At 41.8% G+C, this 20,294-nt stretch overlaps 3 protein-coding genes across 4 annotated transcripts; 2 read left to right on the top strand and 1 right to left on the bottom strand.

Moving 5' to 3' along the window:
• Window positions 1–507: 507 nt before the first annotated feature.
• Window positions 508–8,491, top strand: riox1 (ribosomal oxygenase 1). The gene is given in 15 exon segments (XM_030109633.1): window positions 508–613; window positions 811–963; window positions 1,416–1,567; window positions 3,164–3,263; window positions 3,746–3,859; window positions 4,799–4,905; window positions 5,001–5,108; window positions 5,751–5,785; window positions 6,103–6,281; window positions 6,593–6,697; window positions 6,823–6,964; window positions 7,053–7,173; window positions 7,790–7,889; window positions 7,967–8,053; window positions 8,274–8,491. Coding segments are annotated over 15 exon segments (1,653 nt in total). The 5' UTR covers window positions 508–523; the 3' UTR covers window positions 8,334–8,491.
• Window position 8,492: 1 nt separating this feature from the next.
• On the bottom strand, window positions 8,493–10,379 carry ndufb1 (NADH:ubiquinone oxidoreductase subunit B1). Its single transcript, XM_030109635.1, has 3 exons — window positions 10,308–10,379; window positions 9,430–9,574; window positions 8,493–8,697 (listed from the first exon to the last, which is right to left on the bottom strand). The coding sequence occupies exons 2-3, from the start codon at window positions 9,567–9,569 to the stop codon at window positions 8,661–8,663; spliced, it is 177 nt and encodes a 58-aa protein (XP_029965495.1). The 5' UTR covers window positions 9,570–9,574; window positions 10,308–10,379; the 3' UTR covers window positions 8,493–8,660.
• A 213-nt stretch (window positions 10,380–10,592) lies between these two features.
• On the top strand, window positions 10,593–19,463 carry cpsf2 (cleavage and polyadenylation specific factor 2). 2 transcript variants are annotated; one of them, XM_030109632.1, is made up of 15 exons: window positions 10,593–10,729; window positions 11,037–11,205; window positions 11,294–11,453; window positions 11,542–11,647; window positions 12,253–12,382; window positions 12,784–12,899; window positions 13,044–13,231; window positions 13,347–13,637; window positions 13,816–13,916; window positions 14,035–14,238; window positions 14,332–14,484; window positions 15,030–15,252; window positions 15,351–15,665; window positions 17,881–18,015; window positions 19,182–19,274. In XM_030109632.1, the coding sequence occupies exons 2-15, from the start codon at window positions 11,057–11,059 to the stop codon at window positions 19,272–19,274; spliced, it is 2,364 nt and encodes a 787-aa protein (XP_029965492.1). In that variant the 5' UTR covers window positions 10,593–10,729; window positions 11,037–11,056. The 2 variants fall into 2 exon arrangements, with proteins under 2 accessions (XP_029965492.1, XP_029965491.1); XM_030109631.1 differs by lacking the exon at window positions 10,593–10,729 and having other exon boundaries at window positions 11,057–11,205; window positions 19,182–19,463.
• Window positions 19,464–20,294: the final 831 nt, after the last annotated feature.

Below are 20,294 nucleotides of genomic sequence, written 5' to 3'. Positions count from 1 at the left end.
CTAAATCATTTGCGAGTTTTAATATTCTTGTCTATTTATTTGATTGTAGTCTGCTTAGAACAAAATTGTAAAGAATTTCCATCTGGGATTACGAAAGTATTTTCTATTCTATTCTATTCTATTCTATTCTATTCTATTCTGTTCTATTCTATTCTATTCTATTCTATTCTGTTCTATTCTGTTTGAGCTATTCAATCCACTCTCAGTATTATAGGCGCTATTACTGAAATATCTTCAGCTATTATTTTTTTCTCATTAATTTCATTTTTTCTATTTATGTACACTGAACCATATCCCTTGCTTGTGAACCAAACGTATATCAATAAAGCTGGTTGTGATTGATATGATAATACCTCACATTTAACTACTAATATGCAGAAATAAAGCATTTGGTATGTAATATTTTCTATTTTGAGCCTGTAAGCCTGTAATTTATGGTGTGACACTATAGGTGGCAGTAGTGAGTCCACTAGAGCTCAAACAAAGACCGTAGAAGAAAAAGAGGGCGGTGACGTAGGAAAAGATGGAGAGAAAACACATGTCCGCCTTTGCTTTATATCAAACTGTCCCGAACACAAATATTTCCCCTCCTGCTAAGAAACCCGCGTTGCCGGTAGGTTACTAATGAAACTCCGCTTTAAACTAAATGAAATCGTGTTTTTCCAGGTGATGCGCGTGTGTGTATCGACTGCAAAGTGCATTATTTGAACGTTGCTTTCTGTGAGCAGCCCACACGCACGCACACGCTATGATTTTGTATGTGTTCAATGTAGTTATGTGTGTGTGTGTGTGTGTGTGTGTGTGTTGCAGGTCCCCGTTAAAAAGAAGAAGAAAAAGAAGGACAAAGTGAAAGTGGCTGCAGCTCCAAAGCTCGGAACACAAATGAAGGCTGAGAAGAAGAAGGTGAAAAAGAAGCTGAAGAAGGCTGCAGAGAAAGAGACGAGGAAGCAGGAGGTTATAAAGGTATGATGCAGCAAGTCTGAAAAATATTTATATTTCTTTACCAACAAATCTACTATTGGCTTAGGTTTGATTAGAATCGGGGTAGTTATAAGCTCAGACCACTTGATGACAAAATATATTTTTCTACCATATGACAAAGCACTGTAACATATATTATTTTTGTATGAACCAAATTTAGATGAAATTTATTATGCATTTATTTTCAGTAGACTGGCTCGTTATAACACTGTGTCTGTGTACTGTAAAACAAGCATTTTGGTGCTGTTTGCGCGTCTCTATAGATTGCGCTCCATCCTTTGCGCAAAGATTTTATTCTTCAGATTAAGATCCATAATCACCTTGTTTCAACGTATGGCCTTTATTTGCTTGTGAGTTGCCTTGTGTCTGAGTGGCGCCATAGAATATATTTGCTTTCGCTTAAAATCGTTTGCATTAAAGGTTATGTGTCTTAGTTTCATCAGCAGTCGGAGAAACCTGTTGAGGAGGATGCCGGGTATGTCCATGATTTGCTGGCAAACCTGGCGGGAATCAACAACAGCAGGGAGCGAGCGAGCAAGCTGTTTCAGTGGCTCATAGACCCCATTCCTGCCAAGACATTTTTCAGGTACGGTCAAGTATAGCTCTGCATGCATCAGACTGTGAACAAACTGAGCAAGTTTTATCAAAATGTGCTTCAACCTGATCAAATTCACACCTCAGATCAAAAGCCTTCAAAAGTGACTGATTGGGAGTATTCCGTGCAGCCATTCTCCTGGCCTTTTATACTGTTACACATGCAAATGTAGTTCCATCCATCTTCTACCGCTTATCCGGTACTAGGTCGCAGGGATGCCCAGACTTCCCTGTCCCCAGACACTTCCTCCAGCTCTTCAAATGTAGTTATGCGGGGCAATCCGCATTGAATTTCTTCCTAAAACGCCTTTTTTATGAGATCAATCTGCCCTCTGTCTGCGACGATGTGAGATATAAACAAGATCAGAACAAACTGTAAGAGAACAGAACGTATTGTACGACATTGATCCGTGGTTTTACGTGACCATAGGCACAGCATATATGTAACCAGTAGCCACGACTGTGAGGACACTCCATCAGTGAGGCAACATCACTGGGCAAACACAAGTTCTTTTTCTTCTTTTTTTTGACAAGAATTTGCTTCTTGTACAGCCTGGTACCATCGTGGACTGCAGTCTGCAGCAATCCGTAGACCTCAACAGTCTCAATATGTCACTGGCTGCGGTTGCATGGTGTTATTAATTTAGAATTAGTTTATCCCAAATTAAAACATTCTGAATGACATTTAGTAGCTTCCTGTTTGCATGGGAAAAACAAAGGACTAAATCCGCTTTCGATGCATTCTGATTGGAGAGCGGGGGGACGTGACACACTTAGGTCTACCGGAAGCAAACAGACCCCGGTGCCGGCGTCTTTTACTCTTTCTTTCTTGATTAACTTTGATTCTGCAGTTTTAAAAAGGTCTGCATTGTTCTGCTCCCATCCATCTTTTCGTGATATCCATTTCTTCTAAAGCTCCCGTTAAATGAATCATCTCCGTACGAGTCGAATGCTTGGCCCAGGCCGCCATCTTGGAATATTACGTCTCCGTAAGCGAACGAGCATGTGCAGAACCATTCCATTCCAGCAGTCAGAAAAATCAGAGCTTTGAGACGAGAGACTTATTTATTTTCCTCTGTGATTACTGCTGTGGAACAAAACAACAGAATATTTCAGGATGGTTGTAAGGAGGTCTGCTCATGTAAATCAGAGCTTGAAAAACCCCCAAAACAAATTTATTTGACATGTTTCATTAAAGTAGTCTCACATCTTTTTAGTAATTTATTCATTCATTCTTCTTCTGCACTGCTTATCCTGTTCAGGGTTGCTGGAGCCAATCCCAGCTAAGAGGAAAGTCACACACTACTACTGGGAGAACTTGCTCATCATGTCATTGATTACTATTGCTGCAAGTTTTATAGATTATTTCATGTCTCTTTGTGTTTTACTTTGTCTTTATGTTGCGTTTTCAGATTGTTTCACATGCATGACACATTCCATCATGTTCTGCGCCTCTTGCGTTACCTTGTGAATAAACTTGCCTTGTGGCAGACGCCACAGCTGTCAGCATCTGTTCCCTGCAACAGAAGCTTTATTTTTGTTTGTTTCAATGTTCATCAAGTCACTTATCCTTTCTAATTATCCACAGGGACACATGGGAAAAGAAGCCCATTTTTGTTCAACGCAAAAATCCCCATTATTACAAGGGATTGTTTTCCACTGCCGAGTTTGATCGCATACTGAGAGAGGTGAGCAGAAGTGGAACTTTTTTCTTTGAGAGTTCTAATCTTTTGACGAAAGACAAGTTGGGCTTTGAGTTTAACAGTGATTGTTCTCTGTCACAGGTAATGTCAGAGAAAATAGTTTTTTTTTTTCCTTCCCCCTGAATAGCTGACAGTGATAACACACCTCTTTCATCCCTGAGTCTGACGAGATTCTTCCCGATTTTATGGTTGCAGAACTTTCAAAAAAATGAATGAGACCCCCTCCCCAGACTTATATTTACAATTTCTCACATTTTTCTTAAAAAAATGGTTGTACTGTTGAACTGTTACATACTTGTCCTAAAGCGATGTATCTCAGTTTTCTGGTTGTTTTTTATTCTTATCGTAAACGTTTTAGGGGTGATGGGAATTATCTAGAGAAGCACTATGACAATAATTAGAGGTCAAACAGTAGACTGAAATAAAATTTTGCCACTGACCTGCACGTTTGCGTTGTGTAATCCAAGGATGACGTTCAGTTTGGAGTGAACCTGGATGTTACAAGTTACACTCACGGCAAAAGAGAAACACACAATCCTCCAGGGAGAGCGCTGCCATTCACAGTGTGGGACTTCTATGAGGTAAATAAACCGTCATGAACACAAATTAATATTCTGAAATATTTTCTCTTTTTTTTTTCCCAATCATTCTTTTTACAGGCTGAGTTTAATTGAAAATACAATGTAACAAAGTGCTTCTCTTTAATGTAGTCTCACACACACAAACACGAAGGTCTAAATTCTTTATAAGTTTATCAAAGACGGAGAAAACACGAGAGACAGACTCGGGCATTAAAAAGAGCTATAAATATTAAGCACTAAGACAAAATAAATATACATGATAAAATATTGAAAGACTAACACAGAAATATGACAGAAAAATAAGATGAGTTAGAACAATATCTGCAAAAACTGCAACAGACAAAGACAGGATTAAAGTAACTCCACTTTATCAAGGTCTTTAGTTTGATTTCTTTCTTTCTTTCTTTCTTTTTTGCCAAATGAAAACGAAAAAGAAAAACATGCCCAATAACAAAAATACAGTGCAGAGCCAGTGTGCTGAGAAAAATACATAAATTAATTCTAGTTGGTAAAGAGACACAAAGAGCATATTTTATGAATCTTTTTTGGAAAAGCTTTTCTTTTAATCTAGCTTGTCCGATTCATCGTTGATATGAAGTACACGTACTAGGACCAGTGTTCTGCACAAGTGCAGTCAAGGGTCTGGAATCAGCTGTGGGATTTGAACCTGGGAGGGACCCATTAATCCCAAATCTGCCACTTTAAACTTCATACCATTACTGCCCCTGAGTTTCTACCGCAAAGTATGAGTGAAAGTGTTAATATTTTATGACTATCTGAGAATCATAAATCTTCATTAGATGCAGACCAATCCCACATGCACGTCAAGAATATATAGGGTCCTCATAGAATCAAACCATTATCCAGAAGCATTAACTAGTCAGATGTGACTTGACCATCAGCACTCGTCACTAGCATTTCCCTATCTGTGTTCACCAGAGTGGCTGCTCCCTCCGCCTGCTCAACCCCCAGGCTTTCTCCTCCACTGTGTGGAACGTGCTGTCCATCCTCCAAGAGCAGTTTGGCAGCATGGCAGGAGCCAACATGTGAGCGTTTGCGACCAGAATCTCTTTCCTGGAACTGTCTTTGTTTGGGGATTACATTTGAGTGTGTGTGTGTGTGTTTTCCTTTCTCCAACCAGATATCTGACGCCAGCCAGAACGCAAGGCTTCGCTCCACATTATGACGACATCGAAGCGTTTGTGGTTCAGCTGGAGGGGAAGAAGCACTGGAGAGTGTACAGCCCCAGGTCACCAACTTTTCACTCTGAAACACTTTTTAACATAAAAAAAAAAAAAAAAATCAGCCTTACTTGTTCAAATTGTATTTAGATCATATTATTCATAGTTAGATTCAGCCACATTGGAGTACAAGCATATTTACAGTATCATTTTGATACAAAAATGAGTCCACCATTGAAGTATTTCCTATCTAACCTTTTGTCAAGTAACTAATCATATTTTGTAACTTGTGAATTTGTTTGTTTTGTTCTTCGTCAGCAGTGTGGTGAATTGAAGAAAACAGCAGAATATCAGAAACACATGATAATAAATGGGAGAGGTGTTGCTTGGATTGTCTTTGGATTCAAGTCATCTTTTTTCCTTAATTCCCACATCTGATTGATGTATTTATTATTGTTGCTTAACAGTATAAACTATATTTTCTACTGCAAGAGGGAGTTTGTTGTTGTTTTTTGTGACATGCGACCAATGAGTCTAATAGGTCATATTTAGTGTGCTTCTTTGAAAACACATTGTAGAATAATAATACCAAAAGATATTTTTTCCAAGTGTGAGATTATTGTTCAAAAGAATTTTCAGTTGGTACATTGTTGTGATAGAGATACCACGTAACAAATGCACATTGTAACGTTATTTTGCCTTTATTTCAGGTCAGAAGACGAAGTCTTGCCTGTGCTTTGAAGTCGTAAGTAGAACATTTTCTTCCCACGGTTCTGTGAAAAGGTTTTCGGTCGGTGTGGAGAAATAAGACTGCTTTCAAAAAGATGTTAAAAAGTTCATTTTGTTCTCTTGGTGCAAAAATTAGTTGTGAGAGAATCAGTATTTGGTGTGACCACCCTTAATTTTTAAAGCAGGATCCAGCACATTGACACACGGGTCTAACTGTCAGGATGTTGAACTTGCTAAATGTTTGAGATTGTTTTCCACATTCCTTGAACAGCATCATATTTCAGTATCGGGAGATTGCATCTCAGAGGTGACGGCTTCATGTTTCTTCTTCAGCAAACTTCAGCCAGGCAGACATTGGGAAACCCATCCTGGACGTGGTGCTGGAAGCCGGGGATCTGCTTTACTTTCCTCGTGGATTCATCCATCAGGGCAACTGTCTCCCCGACGTGCACTCTCTACACATCACCATCTCCTCTTACCAGAAGAACAGCTGGGGGGACCTCCTGCAGAAGGTGATACTCGGGGACAAATGTCACACAGAGCCTGCACATAAAAAGCCTCTCTGTCCATCCTCTCCAGTTCGGCCAAACCCAGCTGACTCTGGGTGAAGGCAGTGCACTCCTTCCACAGGTCTCTGACCGTTACAGCGCAAACACACAGTCACATAACTAACATCAAATGTATATTTTTATTGTTTGAAATAATACTGTCAGGTGTGTGATGTGTGTTGATTCTGTAAATCTTAATGGTCCAGGAACTGTCCAGTACAGGATTAAACATCCTGCTCATCTTGCTCACATTGTTTTCTGTCTTTTCCCCTCAGGTGGTTCCTGCTGCTTTAGAGATCGCCATGGAGGAGGATGTGGAGTTCAGACGGGGATTACCTCTGGATTATCTCACATACATGGGAGTGCAGAACTCTGACATGGTAGTGTTATTTTTTTTTTTTCTTGAATGCACCGAGACCACTTGTGGTCAGAACAAACATTCCCATGTTTTCCTGGGTCTTGCTTTAATAACGGTGGTTGGATGGATGTTCTCGTTCTTATGCAGGATGACCCACGCAGGGTAAAATTCTTCTCTCAGATCGAGTCTCTGATGAAGAGGCTGTTCAATTACGCCCCGGTGGATGCCTCCGTGGATCAGAAAGCAAGAGACTTCCTCCATGACTGCCTGCCTCCTGTTCTCACTCCAGGTATAAGATAGGATCAAGAAAGCTGCAGCAGGACTACATAAGATACAAGCCGCGTTTCAGTTTAACACGTTCATACAATCACCTGCAGAGGAACTGGCCAGCAGTGTGCGCGGGGCACCAACCAGGTGGGAGGATGGACGAGTTAAAGACGTGGGTGTCCACATCACCACCCAGACACAAGTCCGAATCCTGCGTGCAGGCTGTGCCAGGTACGTTTTTGGGAGATTTACAATTGAAGGTAATGCAGAGAGGGACCGAAGAGGATGTGAGCAAAACAGTTTGACCACCAGCATGTCTGATGGTATATTCTGTGGTCCCAAAGTTAAGACTGTATTGAACATGCATGCGTCTCAGGCTGTGTTGCATTGAAAAACAGCGGATTTAGAACACTAAACAAAATAACAAAATCAAATCAAATAGCTCAATTATCAAAATAATGAAAACACAGTAAATAAGAGCACCCATCACAGCTAACTATAGGTGAAGACGCTGTATACCCTCAGAACTGGAAACCTGTCCAGCATGTACCCCACTTCACCCATAGTCAGCTGTGATCAGATCCAACATCCCACAATGCTACAATGCTGAGATGGTGCATAAAATAAGCATAATCAAATTAACACTTTTAATATTTGGTTGTGAATCATTTAACAGCTTGAAGCTCCACCAGACCTTTACTGCAGCTGTCCTCATTTCTTCCTTGTTTCTGAGACACTTTTCAATTCCTCATCACTGGAAAAAAAAAATCTTCACCCTGACTGTACACACTGGAGAAACGTTTTCAGGCCTTTTTGTTATGTTTTGTTCATGTTATCCTTTCGTCAGGTTATGCAGCGACGGAGATACAGTTCATCTGTACTACACCACGAACAACTCCAGAGTTTACCACAAAGAGGAGCTCCAGAGTTGTGAAATAAAACCAGAGGTACAGACTCATGCATATCAAATCTCTTGTTGTGTTTGCACTGAGTCCTAATGACGCTGTTGTTTTTCCCCTTTCAGCTCACAGACGCGGTGGAGTTTCTGATCCATTCATACCCTCATTTTGTGAAAGTAGAAAGCCTCCCCTGTGACTCTGTGCAGGACAGGGTAGGTTCATCCTCACGGACAGTGCTTAAGCAAAGAGCAGCTGTCTTGTATTTAAAAGACTATTTAAGGAATGTGTGCGACAGTCGTCATTTTTCTCATTTTCCAAGCACCTATGTAAACATGATGTTATTTGAAAAACCTGTGTTTACTCATTTCTAGGCCTGTGTTTGTCACATTTGTGTTTTAAGCTGATTCTCATTTGGTTCCCTGTCTTCCTCAGATTGCTTTGGCTGAATTGCTTTTTGAGAATGGGATTATCCACACTGCAGAAGCGCTGTAGAGGCCCCACATTCTTCAGTCACGCTGGCTGCGTGGACACATTCAAAATACTCTTGTCCTAAATGAAACTGTTGAACTGGTGCTATAAGCATTGGCTCTGCGAGAAATGAAAACTTAATTCAAAACTGTCTGCTTGATTTCACATAAACTTTTTTTCTCAATTGTGCTGTGCTTTGCAAAATCTTTGACTTTCAAATCATTTTGATGAGAAAAGACATTTTATTATTGGTTGATACAACTCAAAAGCAGATGTACAGAGGTCTTTTTAAATATTGAGGACAATCCATCAATCAAACTACAGGGGAGGGCATTCAAAGGAATGGCTGGTCTACTTCCAGGTCACCTCCTCACCAGGCTTCAGCTCCCTGAGGAACAGAAAAATGAGATGTCTTAGAATTAAATGACACTTTAGTCCAGTAAATTCATTTGAATCCTCTCAATGTTAGTGCAAAAATCCCCAACAAACACTCAATATCAATGTAAACTGTCATACACTTCACTTCCACAAGTGCTCCATCAACTTGTAAGTCAAGTAAACCTTTCATCTCATGATAACCTAACAGTGTTTGAGTGGAGTTTGTTCTGAAAGGCTGTTTGTCAGAGCCATCATCTTAAAGCCACTGTTTTTGTAAAGGTGAGTACTTAGGAGTGATGCTTGTTGTGACAGAATTTAAACAAGTGTGATGGAAATCTAAATGATGTGGTGTGCTATGAGGGTGGGCTCTCATTCATTATCCAGTGATGTGCCAAAATTTTTCACAATCCTTTGGGACAAATTGGCTCAATTGAATCAACTCCTTTCAGTCTTTCCTTTTTTTTTTTACTTTCAAACACATCTATGGTTGATTTTTTTTTTTTTTTTTTTGAGTATATTAGAAGAATATAAACATCAGATCTGGCCTAGCATGAGTAAATATTACAGAAAACATTACTTTAATAAAAGTGGAAAAACTAAGTGATTTTTCATTTTGCATCTGCAACTCTCCACTTGTCGAGGACCAAGTAGATACACATTTACACCTATAGTATCATCAAAAATTTCCTGATGGAAGGACTTGTTCAGCTCTTAGAAGATTACCATCATTATCTTGTCTTACCGTCTGTACAATGCACTCTTGTTTCTGAATGCGGTCAGTTTGCTGTCCTGCTGTTTGTCCAAATACCATCCGATCACGAAGCCCAAAGGCACCAGTATGTAGCTCCATTTTTCCCGGGCAGCTGCTACAAAGTTCACCATGGTTCCTGCAGAAAGAAGCAAGAGACAATGACAAAAAGCACCCACTGCCTTTTGAATACTAATTTTTACATTATTCTGATGTGCACAGAGGTATTTGTAGATGATCTTTAATTCAGATAGCTGCAATGTAACTATTCCACAGTGCAAACTGGTAATCAAAGTCCAACAACCCTCGGAAATATTTGCACAACCAAGATCACTGAATGAGCCCAGGTTCACAGAGTAGTTACAGGGTTCAGAAACATGACTTCAAAAAAAAGGACAGTCTTCCCTAAAACTATTAGTAGCACTATTTTGCAAATATATTACTAACTACCAAACTGTTTAGACTGCACAGTGACTGGAACACATGTGGGGAAAACAAAAATCAATGAAATTTAATTTTAAACTCTCATAGCTGTTGCAACACGGCCAAATGTCAGAGAAGACACCGGGGCACATTACACTTCCACACAGTCACTTTTTATTTAAACGTGCATGACTTGACACCGACACAAAATGAATTTTATTGCTGGTTCGTGAGTCTAGTTTCACATTTATCCACTTTGCTCATCATTGTATAGTCAGCAGAGCCTTGGTGCTAACATGCTAGCTTGCACTTATAGCACTATACTCTCGATTTAATTGTAAGCGATTGATATGTTGGTATAGTTATAGGTGCCTGAGGCCAATAAAAACGTTAGTGCACACTGGCAGAAGTACGACAACAACCCAGCTAAGAAAATTTTAAAATCTTACCTTTTGTTGACAGCTAGCTGCGGCCTTTAGCACCTCATTCACAACGCAAAGGACATTGGACTATACCAACTGTAACAAATAAGAAGTGGTCGCTTCACTGAGTGAAATATTCACATCACAGATAACAGCATATATGACGTGATAGTACATTCGTTATGCAAATAGAGATATAGTCTACATCGTTTACATGTTTTAAATTGTGTTTTGAAGGTTTACACGTTCGCATTTCCATATACAATTCTTTTAAGTCACACTGCACATGGTATACTCCCGCGCCCTTTGACACGTGATGTAGCGGCAAACATGTCCGCTTCAAGAGAGTCTATTCAAAAATGTTAGCTACAAAGTCTCAATGTTGGACTTAAGAAAATCAATTCAACTGTGGAGCTGTCTCTTTTATTTACGTTTTCATACATTTAATGGTATGTTCCACATGCTTTTGTCTCCTGTAACACGTCCAGAAGGTAGGACGTATCGAGCATGCTAAACTGACAGCGTGAGCTATTTGTGGCTAGCAACCGAAATGCAATTTCAATTAATCTTGGATTGAACATTTATATGTTACAGGTCAGACATATAGTGTTGAATCATTTCACAACCAGCTATGCCCTGCTCATTTATTTGCTCTAACTTCGCTGTATTCTCGGTTGGTTTGGGCCACACAGCTGTAGATCTCACTGCTTTTGTTTCGTGATCTCACTAAGCTCGCAAATTTCACTTTTCCTGCAGCGTAACCTCTGAGGTTGAAAATGACGTCTATTATCAAGCTGACTGCTGTGTCGGGAGTCCAGGAGGAGTCCGCCCTGTGCTACCTGTTGCAGGTGGATGAGTTCCGCTTTCTCCTGGACTGCGGCTGGGACGAGAACTTCTCCATGGACATCATCGATGCCATGAAACGGTGGGTTTTCTATCCATTCTCAAGGCAAATGGGATTCCTCCCTGTTCTGAGATTTGAGACATGTGTGATGCTGTCTTTCGACCTCCAGGTATGTCCATCAGGTTGATGCTGTGCTTCTCTCACATCCTGACCCCATACATTTGGGAGCCTTGCCCTATGCTGTCGGCAAACTGGGTTTAAACTGCACCATCTATGCCACAATTCCAGTCTACAAGATGGGTCAGATGTTTATGTATGATCTATATCAGGTGAGAAACTTGGTGGACAAGCTTTGCTTTGATGGTGATTGCTTTGCGTGATTAGTTTTTCAAATATTGTATTCTTTTGTCCCCTTAGTCTCGTAATAACAGTGAAGATTTTACGCTGTTCACCCTTGACGATGTGGACTCTGCTTTTGATAAGATCCAACAGCTGAAATACTCACAGATAGTCAATTTGAAAGGTAAGTGATTTCAGACCACCATGGACTAGAAAACCCCCCTGATGAGATTCAGATTTGTTTCTTACTCAGTGACCATAGGGTTTAGATATTTTCTGTGCTTCAATGAAAAAACAGCTAATAATACCGATTCAGCATAATCATGATACTAAAAAGAAAAGAAAACAAAATGAATGTTGATCATTTCACACTATAAACAAAAGTTTGAAGAGAACTGTGCATAAAGTTGGATATATCAATCTTTTTTCTTTTTACATTGCACTGATACTCACTGTCAGATCGCCTGGACAAAGAAGTAGCTGCATGTCCCAGCTGAAAGCCACAAACAGAATAATATCACCTGACTTTGTCAATGAATCTTCTTCCACTAGGAGGCCATTTTGCTTTAATTTTTACCAGAACACTGGTTTAGTTAAGAATCTCCTGTTGTATGCAAATGAATTTCATGCATATCCAACAAGCTTAAGCACTTAAATCTGACTGTAAATTTTCTCATTTTCTCATACATGAAACAGAGAGTACTGCAAAACTATGCCACATTGTATATTTGAGTAGGAATTTCAATTTTGTTTGAAATGCTATGGTCTGATACTTTTTTTTTTCTACAGGAAAGGGACATGGTCTCTCCATCACCCCCCTTCCAGCTGGACACATGATTGGAGGCACTGTCTGGAAAATTGTCAAGGATGGGGAGGAGGAGATTGTCTATGCTGTGGACTTCAACCACAAGCGAGAAATGTGAGTAGAAACAAAACTCACGTGATGAATTTTCAGTATAGCTTTGTCGCATTCAGGGTCGCGGGGTGCCAGGCCTAATCCCTGCTAACTAGAGATTATCACAGGTCACCAATCCATCACGGGACACATTACCACATTTCCAGCCAATTCAGACTCACTACTTAAGCTGGGATTTATGTTTGGCTATGAGAGAAAACTGGAGTTACTTCAGAAAGCCCACACACTTCCTAGGATAATATGCAAACTCCATAGAGATTGACTCAAAAACCAGACTGAAAACGGCGATATGAGATGAGCTCTAATTATGCCGCTGCTGCTGGGTCCCACTCAACACCCGTATATGAATATGATATGCTTTCATTCTTTGTTTGGGTAATAAGTGATATGTTCTACTGTTACAGCCACCTGAACGGCTGCACTTTGGAGAGCATCAGCCGTCCCTCTTTACTGATCACAGACTCCTTTAATGCAACATACGTCCAGCCACGACGCAAACAGAGAGATGAGCAGCTCCTCAGTAAGACAACTCCACAAGATTCTGTACTGCTAATATAGAATAGCAGATGCAATTAATTCCAAACATACTGTTGTAATCTTCCTTCCAGCCTGACTGTATTAGTCTTTTCCATAACTACCATGTTTTTTTTCTTCTCTCTCAAAGCAAATGTCATGGAGACGCTGCGTGGTGATGGTAATGTCCTCATCGCCGTGGATACGGCTGGACGCGTGTTGGAGCTGGCTCAGCTCCTGGACCAGATTTGGAGGACAAAGGATGCTGGGCTGGGGGCTTACCCGCTCGCTCTGCTTAATAACGTCAGCTACAACGTGGTGGAGTTCTCCAAGTCCCAGGTATCGTTTCTCAGAAAACCTTTTCTTTCTGCTGGTGTAATGGATATTATACTGTTGACATGATCAATAATGGGCTAATATTCACCTTCTATTTTAACGCTCTCATTTTCTTTAGGTGGAGTGGATGAGTGACAAGCTCATGAGGTGTTTTGAAGACAAAAGAAACAACCCCTTCCAGTTCCGACATTTGAACCTGTGCCACAGTCTGGCGGACTTGGCGCGGATACCGAGCCCCAAAGTGGTGCTGTGCAGCCAGCCGGACCTGGAGTCAGGATTTTCCAGAGAGCTTTTCATCCAGTGGTGCCAAAACACCAAAAACTCCATCATCCTGACCTACCGCACCACACCCGGCACCTTGGCCCGCTACCTCATCGACCACCCCACAGAAAAGACGCTGGACCTGGAGGTGAGACCCTGAGCGGCAGTGTTGATTTGTCAGAGATTTGAGATTTATTCTGTCAAGCAGCCTTTGCCCGAGGGGAAGTTCCCATCTCGCACATTCAGGCTCAGCTGAGGAAGACAACAGAACGTGGCACTCGGTCATTTGCACCTCATCCATGTTTCACCCTGTCTCATTATGACAGGTGAGGAAAAGAGTGAAACTCGAAGGCAAGGAGCTGGATGAATACCTCGAGAAGGAGAAAATAAAGAAAGAAGCAGCTAAAAAACTTGAACAAGCAAAAGAGTAAGTTGTTTAAAGGCTCTCGGTAAACATAAGCTGCCTTTTATAATATAATTAAAATTGAGATAACACCTCAACACCATCTGGAATTCTGACAGTGGGGTTATTTCTGGATTTTCAGGGTGGACGTGGATTCCAGTGATGAGAGTGACATGGATGACGATCTAGACCAGCCTGCTATCGTGAAAACCAAACACCACGACTTGATGATGAAGGGCGAGGGCAACCGCAAAGGCAGCTTCTTCAAACAGGCCAAAAAATCGTACCCAATGTTCCCCACACACGAGGAGAGGATCAAGTGGGACGAGTACGGGGAAATCATCAGGTACCACTCGAAACTGTGACAGCGCAGTGCAGGACTCCTGTCATATTGCACTCTCTCCACCTTTATTGATAAATCCGTCTTGTATTTTCAAAGGCTCGAGGAGTTTCTGGTTCCTGAGCTTCAAGGCACAGAGGAGGAGAAGATCAAGCTGGAATCTGGACTAACTAATGGAGATGAACCGATGGACCAGGATCTGTCTGTTGTCCCCACCAAGTGCATATCAAGTATAGAAAATCTCGAAATCAGGTAAGGGATGTTACTTCTCCAGAGTCAGACAAGGTTTATTCTGCTGTAAAATTAGCTTTTCGAGCAGATATTTTAGTTATTTTGTGGATCAAGACACAATTTCCATAAGGTTCTTCTCCATTATGGTAGTTTTATTTACAGAAGTGAAATTTAACGAATGCCTGCTGCAGCACCAACACATGGTAGAAACACACATCTGAGTATGTCTTAGGTGTCTCCTGCTGTCGCAGATATTGTACTGCACTGATCAGGCTGTACCCTCCTGGGTAAGCCTGCAGTATTTTCTCAGTCCGTACAGCTGATCCCTTGCCAGCAGTACAGTACAATACACTGTCGTAGCGTGTTGGACGGCCTCCAGACGTGAATGGACGTAAATGTTTTAAATATCAGGCTAAGTGATGCTTTAAAAGGTTTCGTCTTGTCAGCAAATTGCTGCTGGATAAATTGCAGCTCTGTTAAGAAATCTTGTCGTAAGTCACGCTTGACATCGCCTCGCTAATCAGCATCATTCAGAGACCTGGCCTTGCCTTTTTGTTTCCTCACAGAGCGAGGATAACCTACATAGACTACGAAGGTCGATCGGACGGCGACTCCATCAAGAAGATCATTAATCAGATGAAGCCCAGACAGCTGGTCATCGTTCACGGGCCGCCGGAAGCCAGCCTGGACCTGGCCGAGTCCTGCAAGGCTTTCAGCAAAGACATCAAAGTGTACACGCCGAAACTGCAGGAAACTGTGGACGCCACCAGTGAGACGCACATCTACCAGGTCAGCCTCCGTCAAAAACGCCGCAGTGCTTTAGTGACAGTGAACGGCGTTGAACAATCCTGCACCTTCGCCTGATCTTAATGTGTCTCTTTCTAAAGGTGCGGCTGAAAGACTCTTTGGTGAGCTCTCTGCAGTTCTGCAAGGCCAAAGACACGGAGCTGGCGTGGATCGACGGCGTGCTGGACATGCGCGTGGTGAAGGTGGACACCGGCGTCATGCTGGAGGAAGGCATGAAAGACGAGGCGGACGAGAGCGAGATCCCGATGGACGTCGCCCCCGATATGAGCATGGAGCACAACGCCACGGCGGTGGCAGCGCAGCGCGCCATGAAGAACCTGTTCGGGGAGGACGAGAAGGAGCTGTCCGAGGAGAGCGACATCATTCCCACGCTGGAGCCGCTGCCGCCAAATGAGGTAGGAAGCAGCAGATTCGCTGTGGAGAGATACTGCATTCATTAATGTGTGTTTGTTAGTCTGAGCAATTGTGAAATTGATTTGATTTATTGACGTTCCGAATAGCGCGCGGTAATTTGCATGCTAATGCAAACAGACTGCAGTCTTTTAACGAGGTCCACTAATAACGAAGGCGTGAATGATATCACGCTCAAGCATCGATCCGTTCGTCTTACGTCTGACTTCATCCAGTTAAGAGAGGCTGAAGCAGATCGAAGCCGACTTTGGGTTAAAGGCTGGATGCAGGATGGACTCTCAGAGACAGAAAGTCACCCGCTCACATTAACACTTACAGGCCGTTTACGGAAACCAAATATCTTCAAATGAAGCTTTTTGGACCTGAAATGCTGAGGCTTCAACCGGTGATATTCTCTCTGTGAATCAAGAGTGCCAACACCATTCAGTAGTATGGAATTAGAAAATGTCACTTTTGCAGAATAATGGACCGGTCTGGGAAAGTGTGATGGCTCAAAGAAAGACATTTTTATGTTACCAAAAAGATTATTATCCATATTAACAGTTTTGTTTTTTTCAAACACACTCTTACGTGTTACAATAACATCAATAGGTGAAGAAGTCAGCTCTTTGGAGGAGCTCTGTCATAACAAACATAACAGTCAACATAGCTTAGTAAAATCACTAAATAAACAGCACTTTTTTTATTTTTTATTTATTTATTTATTTATTTGCAAACAGAGTGCACTTCTCAATTAAGTCACATTTTACTAGTGAGTTGCCTAAAAGTATTATCTGTTGTCAGTCAAATATGTCTGGAATACAATATAAATTCTTGATTAATCCCAGACAGAAATTTGTTGAGGACACTGTGAAAAATAATTTCCCCTCAATGAAACCCCGACTCATTAGAGATGGTATTTGAATTCTGGTTTTCTGTCCACTGTGGGAAGATTGGAGCAGAGTGTTTGCTGAGGATGTTAACGAACATATTGGAGAGTTTTTGCAAGAAACAAAAAAAAAGGAAAAGTTTAGATTTTAAAAAAAAAAAAAAAAAAAGCACACACACACAAAGACAATACAGCAAAAGCAGAAATATCCGTCTTCCTAAAACCCCGGAAATTAAAGCTATAGTTTGTAAACTGCGGAACAGCTGATAAATCAAATCTCAGCCCAACAACAGCGGCCGTGTCCGCTGGAGGCTGAGCCGATTTGCACCTTCCTTTTAAATGCATTAAATACAGATGCAATCATAAATGACACAATCGCTTTTAAGCATAGATAACATTGCATGTGGCAAATTAACAGATCATGTGTAATACTTGGAGAATTCTGTGCTAATGGTTTCGACATGCCTGATGTTGCATATTCATGAATGCAAATGCACTAAATGGATAATCGGTGTTATTTTGCCCATCTGTCAGATACAATCCTCTGTGTGGCCTCTAGAGCAGCTCCCACATGTGTTATCAAGTTTGCACGTGTTTTTTTTGTTTTTTTTTACACACGCCACATGAGTAAATCAGGCCCAGAAGTTTGCAGTTGTTCAACATTTCGTTATTCAGAAACATTCTTGTAAATTTCACACTGAAAACTGTGATTGTCATAACCTGGTCAACCTGGGACATTTTGCACATTGACTGCAAAATCAGAGATGAACATCTGATGTGTGGAAACATTTTCCAGCTGAACAGGAAAGAAGGCTGCTTGTGACAAACTGTGCACGCTCATGATTCAGTGTAATGTTCACTTTTATGTTTATTATGCTTTTACTGAGTCTTAAGGCTCTTTTGCTGAAAGAGCAGCTGTCATCCGTCTCACCAAAGTGCCGGAATCACAGACACAGGGCAGCAGTGTGACATCGATGAGGCGTCCCTCCTCGAACTGAGCTGAGAGGGATTTTGTGGATGGGTGCCTTATCTTTGACACCGCTCATTTTAACTTTTACTTCAAAAGTGTCAGAACTCATACAGATTACTTTACCATTTGAAATGGTATGAAGAGCAGATGACGTCTCGGACTGAGTAACTGCTGCTGCCAGCAGACCAAAGCTATAATTGTCAAGTCCTGAGGCAGTCAGACGAAGGTTAGACGCTCCGAGACTCTCATTTCATTAGAAATGAAGCGCTTCTGATGCTATTCGTCCAAAAAGGCATACGAGGAGCTGCGACAGTCCTCTGAGGAAGAGTCTGACCGGCGGCCACTTTCTCTCCGTCTCCAGATTTCAGGGCATCAGTCGGTGTTCATCAACGAGCCCCGTCTGTCCGACTTCAAGCAGGTCCTGCTGAAAGAGGGCATCCAGGCCGAGTTCGTGGGCGGAGTGCTGGTGTGCAACAACATGGTGGCCGTCCGCAGGGTGAGTGTCCTTCCCTCTGGCTCTCGGAGCACGCCATCCGTCAGCTCCCCGCAGAGCTGCTCGCTATTAGCAGGGAGAATGGGCAGCTCTGAATGTCCTGGTTTGAGTCTGTCCATCCATCTTCTAGACAGCTTTAGTCATCTAGAGGTCAGGGGGCGCCTGCGTTACCCAGAGAAAACTGACACACAGGGAGAACATGCAAACTCCAGACTGATGTTTGATTACTTCATGATAGTCACTGAACACAACATTAAATGTCTTCACACTGAGATCTGTGTTGTTTTTATATTGTTTGTGCAATGTGGAAATCTGAGAAATGTCAAATTTAGACATTTTTAAGATGTACTTCTTGAAATATGTCCTAATTTGTTAATTTTTAGACCTTTCAACAGATTTCTTGTGCATATTGGACGCCTCGAAATGTTTACTTTTTTACCTTTGGTCAGATGGAGTGAACAGCTCACATCGGCTCAGTCTGGAGTCTAAATTAAGAATACCTTGTTTGAAAGACTATAGCAGTTATGTGAGTTTTTTAGTGTATTTACAGGTATTTTCATAAATACTAGAAAAATACAACCGCAGGAAAGCCAGGTTGTGAGTTCATACATACAACTGAATGTTAATTTAAGTTAGAGTTAACATCCAAATCTTTTCTTCAGGGTTTATTGCTTCGCACACAATAAACTGAAAAATCTGTACTGAAGTGGAGCATTAAACACAAAGAGAAACAAATATGGCCTGCTTAAGTAGGATATAAAAACCCCAGTGGCAAATGAAAGCATCTCACCTCAGATGAAAGACGCACCCTCAAAAAAAAAGAAAACGAGTCGCAGGCAAAACTCAAACAACTCAAGGAAAAGCAGGAGGGAGCCGGGATGCTAACAACAAACTGCATAATTGACAAGAACCGAAAATAGACGCAACCCAGAAAATGAAATCAAAGACAGCGTAGAGTTTCAGAGGAGTGTGTATTTCTGCGTTTTTGCTGTGTAACTGTCAAATAGTGATGTGGCTTCTAAAGTAATTTCAACTTGAAGTGAGTGGAGAGGAGCCGCTGATTTCCGAGGTCAGCAGGTTGCCCTTCTAGACTGTGCTTAAAAGTGAAGGAGGATGGAACTGACCCGTGCATCTTTGCGCTTTGGGGTTTTTCTTTTCTCTCATCCCAGACGGAGGCCGGACGCATCGGCTTGGAAGGCTGCCTGTGTGACGACTACTATAAGATCCGAGAGCTGCTGTATCAGCAGTACGCTGTAGTATAGCAGCAGCAGCAGCAGCAGCAGCAGCAGCAGGAGGAGGAGGAGGAAGAAGACACGCTGCAGAGCAGAGCATACCCCGGCAATACAGAGACAATCCTGTACAAGGACTTTACCCAAAAGAGGAGGGCACCTCTGCCCCCTCAGCTGCTCCAGCAGCGTCACTGTGGACTTTGTTGTACATTCTTCCTTTTTTTAAGAAAAAGTATTTTTCTGGTAGCCTTCTGTTTTTGTTGTTAGTTTTCAGTCCTGCCTGGACTGACCTCTCTGTGTCGACCCGAGGTTCTCGTATTCCTACATCTCTTTCCACTGTTTGTGTACTTAATGATGCCTTTTCCTTCATTAAAAGCAGTTTGCTTTTTGTCAAAATTTGTTGTGAAAGGTCAGCAGGCGTCCAGAGTTTGGGGTAGGGTCAGATGCGACTTGCAGGATGGAATATCAAACGCGAGCTGTGAAGTAACGGCTCGGAGATGCGACTGAAATCGTGCTCTTGTTATCTCGCTCGCTCACTGCTCTCTAGTTAATAGACGTTCAACATCAGAGTAAGCACTAAATTTAGATAACGAACACTTGTGAGTCATCCTCATTTGTTCGCATCCATGCACAACAGGAGGGAACATGGGATGCCGGCAAGGTTTCAAGTTGAAGGCAGATGTTAAAGATAGCATTATGTGATAACTTCTGCTTGTTATTTCAAGAGTATTTATGGATTTTGGTGATTTGGAGATTGTTGAGCATCAAGATATCATCAAGGCATAGATGACGCAGCATCGGAGCCTTTCCTGTTCTCTGTACAACTGGAGAAGCAGCACACGTTGACGGAGGACGTCTAGTCCCTGCTGTGCCTTCTTCACGTAATGGGAGATGTGGAAGCCAAGTTCTCAGTTTGCTGTCCTCGTGTAATTTTGTCTAAATGCAAATAAAATCAGGAGAAGATAAAGTGGTGGAAATTTAAATTCCATCCATCCACCAGTCTTGTATTCTGCTCCATCCAACACAGGGAACTGCAGCCAATCCCAGCTGATT

The sequence above is a fragment of the Salarias fasciatus genome, chromosome 15, assembly GCF_902148845.1.
Source record: "Salarias fasciatus chromosome 15, fSalaFa1.1, whole genome shotgun sequence".
Taxonomy (NCBI): domain Eukaryota; kingdom Metazoa; phylum Chordata; class Actinopteri; order Blenniiformes; family Blenniidae; genus Salarias; species Salarias fasciatus.
Note: the sequence above shows the minus strand (reverse complement) of the source record. Positions and strands in the feature narration are given on the sequence as shown.

What these genes read in the sequence shown, in the direction of transcription:
- ndufb1 (XM_030109635.1), bottom strand. Translation starts at nt 9,569, where the DNA reads ATGGTGAACTTTGTAGCAGCTGCCCGGGAAAAATGGAGCTACATACTG. An exon ending in AAGAGTGCATTGTACAGACG is followed by an intron (nt 8,698 to 9,429) that starts GTAAGACAAGAT and finishes TCTGTTCCTCAG; the next exon opens with GGAGCTGAAGCCTGGTGAGG.
- cpsf2 (XM_030109631.1), top strand. Translation starts at nt 11,057, where the DNA reads ATGACGTCTATTATCAAGCTGACTGCTGTGTCGGGAGTCCAGGAGGAG. An exon ending in TTATGTATGATCTATATCAG is followed by an intron (nt 11,454 to 11,541) that starts GTGAGAAACTTG and finishes TTGTCCCCTTAG; the next exon opens with TCTCGTAATAACAGTGAAGA. An exon ending in GAGAGATGAGCAGCTCCTCA is followed by an intron (nt 12,900 to 13,043) that starts GTAAGACAACTC and finishes TCTCTCTCAAAG; the next exon opens with CAAATGTCATGGAGACGCTG.